Source organism: Rana temporaria, chromosome 3 (assembly GCF_905171775.1).
Source record: "Rana temporaria chromosome 3, aRanTem1.1, whole genome shotgun sequence".
In the NCBI taxonomy this organism is placed as follows: Eukaryota; Metazoa; Chordata; class Amphibia; order Anura; family Ranidae; genus Rana; species Rana temporaria.
Genome location: NC_053491.1, coordinates 75,021,100 through 75,032,854, shown reverse-complemented (window position 1 = coordinate 75,032,854; position 11,755 = coordinate 75,021,100). Strand labels below are relative to the sequence as shown.

Below are 11,755 nucleotides of genomic sequence, written 5' to 3'. Positions count from 1 at the left end.
ATCATCTTTTCATCACTTGTTGCTATGTTGGTAGATTTTTTTAATCTTCTGCATGGGCGACAAGTTCTATTGACAAAACGCCCGTAGCAAACGCTTGTTGTCGCGCAATACGCGCGTATCTGGCGTTTTACATTGATTTCAATGGAAAACCAAAAACGCTCAAATACGCGCATATCGCGCGTATTGCGCGACAAAAAAGGGTCCGGAACTTCTTTTGACTACAGGCGATGCGCGTCAGGCGCATCAGCGTGCAGATGTGAACCATGCCCATAGCCTTACATGTATTTTGGTCCCTCTGGCGTTTGTGCGCGTCGCGCTACAGGCGACAAAACGCCAAGGTGTGAATGGGCTCTTACACTGAGAAAAGTAAACATGAATGTAACTATCTTGCAGTAACTATCAGCTCATTTTATAGCCTTCCCACCCCATGCAGGTGGGCGGGGATGACCAGCTAGACAGACATGCCGGATGTGACGTCACGGACGTACGTAGTGTGCTGCGTTAATTCTTCCTCTCCGGTGGGTGGTGCTGTGTATTTGGTTTGGTGTTGATGGTGGTGTCGGTTTTTTAGTCATGGCGTCGCCTTGTAGTAGCAATGGCCCTTTCGAGAAGAAGAAAGTGACCGAGCTCCGCGTTATCGACCTGAAGTCCGAGCTGAAGCGGAGGAACCTGGACGTGACCGGGGTGAAGAACGTGCTGGTGGCCCGGCTCAAACAGGTATGAGGCCTCGCTGCGAACGTGGGGGAGGGGCTGCTAGTGTAATGGCTTCCCTGCCAGCTGAGGCCTTGTGGATGGGGGAGGCTGTGCTGTGTGGAGGTGCTGCACACATTATCGTTCCCCAGCTGTCTTCTTAATGTAGAGACAGGCCTGAGATGTATCCTCGGAAATGTCCATAGCAGTGTTTATATCACAGGGAAAGCTTTTCCCCTTTTCTGTATGAGCAGTGACTGTAAGGCCTCATTCACACGTCGGATAAATAATGCTTGTATGTGTGGTGCTGTGTGCATAGAGAGGCCCATTCATTTCATCATAAGTGTGGCAGAAAAGTCACTTGTGTACCCCTTATAAGTGTCGTGATTCATTGGGTCATTTTGTACCCACATTTGTCTCATGGGAAATGTGCATCTGAAGAACGGTGACTAGTACCGCAAGAGATGTAGTATTTATATATTTTATTTTTTTGTCAAGTATATGTGCACAATTTTGGGTGCGTTCATGGGCACACAATAGTGTGAATGCAGCCTTGTGCTTTGGTCTCACTTGTATTGCTCTCTGAATAGCAATCTGTTTGGATCTCTCTTCAGAGAGCATTTGGCAGGCATTAAATGGGTACCGCACTACCTGTTTTATACCCCCCCTGTATGCCAGACTACCACAACTTCATACATTGTGTGTGTTTACAGTCTGACCCCATTCACTTGAATGGTCACATTCTGCGGTCGGTAGTGGCTGCTGAGTTTGACATGGGGTATCATTTGTGCCGTGGCATATATACACTCGGCCACTGCCCTCTCAGCTAAAGGGGGAGTGAGGCTCAACTGTTGGGTTTTACCCCCCCCCCCCCCCCCCCCCCCCCCCCCCCCCCCCCCTGTAAGTAATAAGGCTTCAGAAAGAAATGGCCGCACACCGTTATGATCTAAAATCCTTTTTATTAGGACTTCCCAAAAGACACTACAGGAAAAGAATGCCTTGTAGACGCACTTCAGGTGATTAAACGCATTTGAAGTGTGTGAAATTAATCTACCAGGCATTCTGTTCCTGTAGTGTCTTTTGGGATGTCATAATAAAAGGATCTTGGATCATCATAATGGTGTGTGGCCATTTCTCTTATACACAGAGGTGAGCCGGGCACCCACGGGATCCAGCAGGCTTCCTCTCACCTGGAGCAGTAAGTTCTTGTTCAGTCTATAAGGCTTCATGTACACTAGCAGCTCCTAAACTTGTGTTTAGGGGCGTTTGGTGTGTTTTTTTTTTTTTTTTCTTCTTGTCCTGAAGCTCTTAAAGCGGATGTCCGCTGAAAAAAAAAAATATTTTAAAAGTCAGCAGCTACAAATACTGCAGCTGTTGACTTAATATTGGCACACTTACCTGTCCTGGAGTCCAGCGTCGTCCGCAGGACGAGCGATAGCTTGTCACCCTGCTGCCCCCTCGCCATCCTCTGTGAGGGAACCAAGAAGTGAAGCGCTCCGGCTTCACTGCACGGTTCCCTACGGCGCAAGTCGCGCTGCGCTGTGCTGACTGGCTCCCGCTGTGTTCTGGGAGACGAGTATTTCCCAGAACACAACGGGGAGGATGGGATTTGACATCCTGCCCCCAGACTGTGTGGTTGGAAGTGGGTGCAAATACCTGCACCCCCTCCCCCTGAAAGGTGTCAAATGTGACACCGGAGGGGGGGGGTTCCGATGAGCGGGAGTTCCACTTTAGGGTGGAGATACGCTTTAAAGTGGTGTTCCAGCCAAAAGTGCATTTTCTGATTTCTCTCCCCCTCCGGTGCCACATTTGGTACCTTTTTTGGGGGGGCATTTTTTTGGGGGTACCATGTCCTCACTTCTGGGAGATCGTGTCACGGCGAAATACGTCAGCAGCTTGGTCTCCCTCCCCTTCTGCTGGGCCAGTAAAGGAAAGTGCAGTAGGGACACAGCCGTGAAGCCAAAAAGCTACACTCCTAGGTTTCCTTATCAGCAATGGCGGCCGCAGCACACGACCAGCCAATGTCGGCATGCAGTGCCAACATCACTGGACTCCAGGACAGCCAAGTGTCTTGATGTTAAATGTCAGTAGGTGTAGCTGCTGTCTTTTAATTCTTTAAAGGGGTGGGTTGAACTCCTTGCAACTTAACTCCATAAAAGCCTGTGTCAATGCACACACAGACTTTTATTGGAGTTTAGGAGCTGCTGCGGTTAGGAGGTTTAACTTCCCTCTCCTGAATGTGGAAGAATCCCCCTTTTTTCTTGCCGACTGCATGAAAATATGGCAAAACTGAAGTAAAAAAATCACAGTGCGATTCTTGCTGTGCTTTCTACAGAACACGCTCTGTAAATGATGGCCAAATGCACATAAAGCCTTTACAGTAATTAAGAGAAGTATGAGGGTCCCCCCCCCCCCCCCCCACGTTCATACTTGCCTCGTGGATGGAGCATCAGACCGATGCTGCATCTGTCCCCGGCATCTCTGCACTCCTCCCCGAGCAATGCTGACTATCAGTCAGCATCGCTTCTGATATACTTCTGAGCTGTGGAGGGGTGGGGAACGGCTGTCTCAGCGGCTCGCTGAGACTGCCATCAATCAAGGCAGCTTCTGATCCAGACTTGGAAGTCGGGATGACGCGCTACCCTGACTGATGGCATTGACGTCAGCAGAGAGCGGATTTCAGACCGCTCTCTGCTGAAAACGGGTCACAGGAGTGCAAAATGAATTGCACTCCTGTGACCCATAGGTTGAAGCCCAACCTAAAAATCTCAGGCTGGACTAATCGTTTAATGCTTTTTAATGTGGTTGGTTATTGAGAGCATGTATCTTAACTACTTCCATACTGGGGCTATTTTGGCACTCTTCTCCTACGCGTAAATCGCACCCCCCACATCTCTCCTTTAGGCTGGAAGGGATGGTGAAAAAAAATCTGACAGGTTATAACCCTCTTTTGTCCAAAATGAGGGGGGGGAAAAGTTTTACCCAATTTCTACTTTAACCACTTGAGATCCACGCTATAGACGAAAGTGCCGGGTGGACGTCGCTGGACGTCCTGTTGATGACATTCCCTGTGCGCGCCACTGGGGGCGCGCAGCTGGGAAACAACGTGCCCGGCACATCGCTGGGAAGCCGATGTGTGTGCCTGGTGGCCGCGATGTCCGCCAGATACCCGCGATCGGCGGTGACAGCAGGGACATGGAGCTCTGTGTATAAACACAGAGCTCCACGTCCTGTCAGGGAGAGAGGACACCGATCTGTGTCCCTTGTACATAGGGACACGGCATCGGTCACCTCCCCCAGTCAGTCCCCTCCCCCCACACAGTTAGAACACACCCAGGATACACATTTAACCCCTAGTGTTAACCCCTTCACTGCCAGTCACATTTATACAGTAATTGGTGCATTTTTATAGCACTGATCGCTGTATAAATGTGAATGGTCCCAAAATTGTGTCAAGTGTCCGATACGTCCGCCGCAATATCGCAGGCCTGACAAAAAAAATCACAGATCGCCGCCATTACTAGTAAAAGAAAAAAAAAAATCATAGATCTATCGCCTATTTTGTAGGCGCTATAACTTTTGCGCAAACCAATCAATATACGCTTATTGCGTGTTTTTTTTTTTTTACTAAAATATGTAGACGAATACATATCGGCCTAAACCGAGGGTAATTTTTTTTTTTTTTAAATTGGGATATTATTATAACAAAAAGTAAAAAATATTGTGTTTGTTTTTTTTTTTTTTCAAAATATTCTGGATTTTTTTGTTTATAGCGCAAAAAATAAAAATCGCAGAGATGATCAAATACCAACAAAAGAAAGCTCTATTTGTGGGGAAAAAAATTATAAAAATATAATTTGGGTACAGTGTTGTATAACCGCGCAATTGTCATTCAAAATGCGTCAGCGCTGAAAGCTGAAAATTGGTCTGGGCACGGAGGGGGTTTAAGTGCCCAGTAATGAAGTGGTTAAAGTAATACTAAAAGGCTTTTTCCTTCTCCCACTGGAGCTTTTAAGCAGTATTAAACTAAACATGTAATATATTGCAGCTTACTTGTAATAAATGCAAAGCATTCTCTGATTGAATGTGGAGAAGAGGCTGTTGTCAGTTGCCGCCCCCATCATCCCTCACTACACAGGTATCGGATTAGACAAATGTTGGTATCAGCACCAACACTAGTATCGGATAGATATACATACTTTTTTATTTTTATTTTTTTGATCAAAAAAAAAAAGTTTTACCTTCAAGTGGTTGTGAAGATAATACATTTTCTGTGTGCAGCAGCCCCCCCCCCCCCCCAAATGCATACCTGAGCCCTTGTTTTCTGTGGGGGGAACCCAGCTGGAGGGAGGTGCCAGGGTGGGACCCGAGAAGAGGGCTGCTCTGTACTGAAATATAACGTTTTTTTTTTTAAACAAACTAGACTTTAAAGCGGGGGTTCACCCTATTAATAAAAAAACATTTTTTTTTTTCCTCTAGCATAAAATGAGGCATAGTAGCGCGAGCTACAGTATGCCTGTCTTTATTTTTTTTTTCCCGTACTCACTGTGCAATCGTAGAGACAAGATTACGACTCCCAGCGGGGAATGGGCGTTCCTATGGAGAGAGAAGGTGATTGACGGCCGGCTCTGGCACGTCACGGTTCTCCGGAAATAGCCGAAATAGGACTTGGCGCTTCACGGCGCCTGTGCATAGTCTGTGCGCAGGCGCCGTGAAGAGCCGAGACCTGTTCCGGCTGTCTTCGGGGAGCGTGACGTGCCAGAGCCGGCCGTCAATCACCTTCTCTCTCCATAGGAACGCCCATTCCCCGCTGGGAGTCGTAATCTTGTCTCTACGATTGCACAGTGAGTAGGGGGAAAAAAAAATAAAGACAGGCATACTGTAGCTCGCGCTACTATGCCTCATTTTATGCTAAAAAGATGTTATGGAGGGTGAACCACCGCTTTAATATTGCTTTTCTAATCTAACCAAAATGCCAAAATAGCCGTGTTGTAATTGGAAGGTTCTGCTTGTATTTATGATTTGGTCACCATTTATAATTTTTTTCACATTTGATAAAAATCTCTGTAATGGGGCCACGGCAATAAAAACCTGACAGGTGTTCTACATCTTCACTCTATCTACTAGAAAAAGGTTTAGCCTTAACTCACATCAAAGTCAGACCAAAGTAGTGTAGGGACTACTTTGAAGTCGGTGCAACTCCGTTGCGCAGAGGACGCGCCCCCCCTGGTGGTCTTATATCAGCCGACGTAAAGCTATGTCAATTTGCCCAGGAGAGCCGACCTGCCTCAGTATAACTGCGGCAGCTGGTCCTCTAGAAGTTAAAAGGACAGTGTAAAAAAAATGTAATAAAAATTAAAAGTAAAGCGCTCTGTGCCACTGAGCTTGTTCTGCATGACCAAGTAGGTTTATAAAAGCTTCAGAGCATTGAAAAACGCCCTGCTCACCTGGGCAGGTGCGATGATATCAGCTGACGTCCTCATGCCTGCCAGAGGAAACGTTGACTTTTCTAATGTTCTCTTCAATAGACCTACTTTGCCTTGTGGATTTAGGCTGCATTCACACCCGTTCTGGAAGCTAGCATTGAACAGAGACTGGTATTGGTGCCAATACTAAGCTTTTGTATGAATACCTGTACTCATGCAAACGTCTTGATGCTAAAACCGATACCTTAACTAGAGGTCGACCGATATATCGGCCGATATTTGGCAGTTTTGGAGAAATCGGCATCGGCCGATTTTTCTCCAAATTTGGCCGATATTTAACATGGCCACTAGCGGTGGCCGCGGCTCCGGAGCTAGGCCGAAGCCGTGGCCTTTCCTGATGCTGTGACCGCGTCGGCAATCCGCGCATTGCCGCTGCGGTCACAGCATCAGGAAAGGCCGCGGCTTCTGCCTAGCTCCGGAGCCGCGGCCATCTTGGTACACCCAGCGCGGCGGCCCTCCTCTCTGTTTACACCCACAGAGGAGGAGGGGCCCGCGCTCGTGGGACAGACACCGCTCTCTGGTGTCTGTACTGCGGGAAGGGGGTCTGTACTGAGGAGGGGGGTGGGTGTCTATCCTGAAGGGAGGGGGTCTGTTGTACTGAGGGCGGTGACACTATTTTTTTTGCACCAGGGCCCCCTGACAGTATGCCAATAAGTGCCACTTGGCGTCCAGTACCATCTGCCAATGCCACCATCCAGTGCCAATTAGTGCCACCTTCTATCCAGTGCCAATACCAGTGCCACCTATCCAGTGCCAACTTGTATCCAGTGCCAATACCAGTGCCACCATTTAGTGTCAATACCAGTGCCAACTAAAGCAATCAGTGCCACCTGCCAATGCCAACCAGTGCCACCTGCCAGTGCCAACCAGTGCCATCTGCCAATCAGTGCTTTCTGCTAGTACCATCTTTCAGTGCCATCCAGTGCAACCTGCCAGTGCCAATAAGTGCCACCTGCCAATCAGTGCCTTCTGCTGGTGCCATCTTCCAGTGCCAATTAGTGGCATCCAGTGCCACGAGCCAGTGCCACAAACAAAACCAAAAAACGGCCTAAAATATCGGCCGCATAAATCGGCATCATATATCGGCCATCCCGATTTCTAAATATCGGCATCGGCCAGAGAAAAACCCATATCGGTCTACCTCTAACCTTAACTTTGAAAAGGGTTCCTGCACTGCTTTTTTGAGATCTCATTGCAACTTGCATTGATTTCTGTTAAATGAAAATACAAGCTGCAATGAAATCTGAGGTCCAAATCGCACTGATCTGCAGTTTTTGTAATGTGTGCTGAAGTGGCACAATTTGAAAGGCGCACTGGTGTGAACCAGGGCTTACAGTTCCTAATGATTATAAAGATATGGTAGTGTGTTTTTTGATGCATTTTATGATTTTTTTTTTAATCTGCCCAATAACAAATTGGTTGGGGAAAAAAAGCAGAACGCATTGTAATAAGCACTGTAGAAACAGATCACCAGGAAACTGTATAAGCGAAACCAGGCCTAAAGTCACATGATTCTAAAAATAGGTATTGATAATTGGCAAGTACTTGGGGGAGGAGGAGTATCAATACTTGCCCGTAAAAAAACTTGTATTGGTGCATCGCTACTGGGAACCCATGAAGAATGCAAGTTGTGCTTGCATGGTCGTTAAATCTAATGACACACGAGACGCAAAGTAAAAAAGTACATGAAGCTGTACTCCCGAAGCACATGTTTCCACTATGCAGGGTGTGAATGGGACTTTACTATCTCTTTCGTGGTCAGTGCTGAAGCATAACTACTGAGGTACCTAATGAGCCTATGAAGGGTCACTGCAGAGGTTGCCCATTATCACCAAGATGAGGACTGGTTTGTTATACAAGTTCAAATGACCTCAGGTGGTCAGGGGTCATTTATTTAGTAAGGCATGCAATTTATGGTATTGGATGGAAAAAAAATAAAAATCACTGCGTGGATTTGCATGAGGGTTTTCATGCGTTTTATGATATGATTAGATGTGGACTTTGACTAGACTATCATTTTTGAAGATATATCTTTTTTTTTTTTTTTTTTTTTGGCTAACATTTAAAAAAAGAGAAATTTGTTTACTTGGTTGGAATAAAACCCATTTACTTAAAGGGTTAGCACATAATTTTTAATACAAAATATGCATTTAAATACTGGAAGCACCTGGATGAGGATTGATGTCACTGAGCGAGTTGGGGGACTCTGCAGCAGACTTGGTGGCTATGTAGGGAATGAGGCTTCTGGAAGAAGCTGCTGGCAACTGTGGGGGTGGGGACTTTTTTTCAAGTCTGTATACCCCAACAGGGGGCTGAGCAGCCTGTTTGTAGGTACTATAGGGCTGATGGCTCTGCAGGGTGCTGAAGGCTTGATGAGGGTCTTGGCACTGCATGCCACTATGGCAGGTCGGGTGGGGATAGGAAGCTGGAAGTGACTATACAAGGATAGGACCTTGCAGCTGGATGGAGTAAGGCCGCCAGTCTGGTGGTTGCGATGCTCTGGACTTCAGTGTTCTGTCTTAGGATTTCAATCACCCAGCTCTTCCCAGGAATCGGCAGAGAGGTTCTGTGATGTCATCTGTGCCTTCCAGAGGTGTCTGAAGCCAGGTGGAGGGTGTAGCTCCTTCTCCCCCCCCCCCCCCTTTTTCATTCAAATAATAAAAATAAAAACAAAGTACAATGCCACCCCTCCTATATTAAATGATTTTTATTTATTTTTTAACTTGGTCTCCAAACTTTTCAAAGGACCAGTTTACTGCCCTTCAGATGTAAAGTGTTTTAGTAAAGGTTTGTTCGGTTATTTAAAAAAAAAAAAAAAATCATACTTGCCTCCGCTGTGCAGCTCGTTTTGCACAGTGGCCCTGATCAACGTCTTCTGGACTCCCTCGGCGGCTCCTCCCCACATCAGCTAACCCCCCTGGGAAGCGCTTTCCCAAGAAGGTTACTTTGCGGGCGCGCTCCCGAGTCCAGCACTTGTGTCCATAGACTCGGCCCCGTTGCCTGCGTCATTGGATTTGATTGACAGCAGCGTGAGCTAATGGCTGCGCTGCTATCAATCTATCCAATGAAGAGCCGTGAAGACCGGGCCGTAATCGAGTGCGTTCTCGACGCGGGACTTTTGAAGGCTCAGATAAGTAAGGGGGGGGGGGGCGGCGGCGGAAAGCTTTGGATGTTTTTTCACCTTAATGCATAGGATGCATTAAGGTGAAAAATGCTGAACCATTACAACCCCTTTAAGGGGCTGAATTGTGGTCCGTGGGGGTAGAAAATGTCCTGGGCCCAGCATCCATGAGAATCAACATTGCCTCTGGGTTGGTCAGTTACATAGCACCTGTGGTCAGTAGGGGGGGAGAATAGTGCCCCGTCATTGGTGTCGGAGGGAGGATGTATAGTGCCCCGTCATTGGTGTCGGAGGGAGGATGTATAGTGCCCCGTCATTGGTGTCGGTGGGAGGATGTATAGTGCCCCGTCATTGGTGTCGGAGGGAGGATGTATAGTGCCCCGTCATTGGTGTCGGCGGGGGGGATGTATAGTGCCCCGTCATTGGTGTCGGCGGGAAGATGTATAGTGCCCCGTCATTGGTGTCGTTGGGAGGATGGATAGTGCCCCGTCATTGGTGTCGGTGGGAGGATGGATAGTGCCCCGTCATTGGTGTCGGTGGGGGGATGTATAGTGCCCCGTCATTGGTGTCGGTGGGGGGATGTATAGTGCCCCGTCATTGGTGTCGGCGGGGGGGGATGTATAGTGCCCCGTCATTGGTGTCGGCGGGGGGGATGTATAGTGCCCCGTCATTGGTGTCGGCGGGAGGATGTATAGTGCCCCGTCATTGGTGTCGGCGGGAGGATGTATAGTGCCCCGTCATTGGTGTCGGCGGGGGGATGTATAGTGCCCCGTCATTGGTGTCGGCGGGGGGGATGTATAGTGCCCCGTCATTGGTGTCGGCGGGGGGATGTATAGTGCCCCGTCATTGGTGTCGGCGGGGGGGATGTATAGTGCCCCGTCATTGGTGTCGGCGGGAGGATGTATAGTGCCCCGTCATTGGTGTCGGCGGGAGGATGTATAGTGCCCCGTCGGTGGCAGAAATGATTGCCCAGTGTCAGTGGGAAGATTACAGTTTGGAGATCACTGATTTACACAAATATATTTTAATGTAAACTTTATATTTGTATCATGTTTGGGGGAGGGGGGTGTCTGGATTCATGTCTGTTCCGTTTTACTTGATTTGAATCCATCGTGCACAATATCTTGTAACAGCACGTATTGCCCAGGAGGTGATTGGCGGCAGGATGGGCGCTCACACACTGGCAATCTAGGTGAAGCTCGCTCGTTGTCGGGGGTCGTGCTGCCCTTTTTGAAGGCGCGTAGAATCCATCCCAGAGCGGGTCGATGGACTTTCACTGGCTGGCGGGAGAGAGGGGCGGGGCTACAGTTTAATGGCAGAGTTTGTATCCGGAAGCTGCAACATGCCAGTGACCGCCACTTCCGGGGCTTGTCCTTCCAGAGCCGTGTCACGTGCAACGGCGACATCTTAGTGCCCGGATCGAGCCGACTAAAATGGCTTCATCCAGCGGGCCCCTCCAGAAGGAGAAAGTGACCGAGCTCCGCGTTATCGACCTGAAATCCGAGCTGAAGCGGAGGAACCTGGACGTGACCGGGGTAAAGAACGTGCTGGTGGCCCGGCTCAAGCAGGTATGGGCCCAGGTGGGAGGGGAGTGTGGTGGGAAGGCCTCGTTACCGCCCAGTCAGGTCTCTTATTAGCGCTAGAGATGTGCGCAGCAGAGCCAGGCTTTGTGTGTCCCGGGGGCTGGTGTACGAGATACGGCGAGCTGTGGAGGATCGGGGAGGGGGGCGCTGTACTAGGAGAGTGATATGACAGAGATCTGCCCGACCCATCTCTGTGTGTGTGTACAGATCATCGCTGGGGCTCAGCTGCAGGCCCCGGGTACTGAGAAATGATGAAAACGTGCTCAGAATAGCATGTTTGGCAATTCTTTCTATTGACCAGAATATTCTGCCCATTGAAATGAATGCATGCTAAAAGTGTTACTTGGCCCAGGACCCTGCATTTACTATATCTGGTCTCACACAAGTATTGTACATGATTTATAAAGTGCCAACAGATTACACAGCACTTTACAGTATAAAAGGGAGACATTGTAACACTACAAGAGGACCCTGCTCAGAAGAGCTTACACTCTAATAGGGTGGGGCAAGTGGTACAAAGGGTTGTAACTGAGGGATGAGCTGATGGAAGTGATAAGATTAGTTGGAGGTGTGATAGGCTTGAAGGCCTCATTCACACTACAGGCTGTTCGGGTCCGTCTGTCACGGACCTGAACGGCCGCTCCATGCATCGCCTTGGAGCGTCGGATGTCGGCGCAGACATGTCCGCTGACATCTGACTCGATCCGATCAGCTAAAAACAGACATATGGGGGAGTCCGCCTGTGTGAATGATGCCGAAGAGATGAGTTATCAGGGATCACTGGAAGGCAGCCAGAATAGGAGATGGCTGGACAGGTTGAGGTAGAGAGTTCCAGAGGATGACTAAAGAAGCTCTGAAGAAGTTCTGGAGATGAG

General features: G+C 48.6%; 1 protein-coding gene across 7 annotated transcripts in view; it reads left to right on the top strand.

Moving 5' to 3' along the window:
• The first annotated feature begins 504 nt into the window (after positions 1 to 504).
• The window catches only part of SLTM (SAFB like transcription modulator), an 89,507-nt gene continuing 78,256 nt past the window's right edge, over positions 505 to 11,755 (top strand). For 5 of the 7 annotated variants that reach the window (XM_040342772.1, XM_040342771.1, XM_040342770.1 and 2 more), the window contains exon 1: positions 505 to 717. In XM_040342772.1, coding sequence (XP_040198706.1) covers positions 574 to 717 — 144 coding nt within the window. In that variant the 5' untranslated portion in view covers positions 505 to 573. Of the gene's footprint in view, positions 718 to 10,659; positions 10,866 to 11,755 lie in introns of those variants that run through there. The other 2 variants (XM_040342768.1, XM_040342773.1) reach the window with 2 other exon arrangements.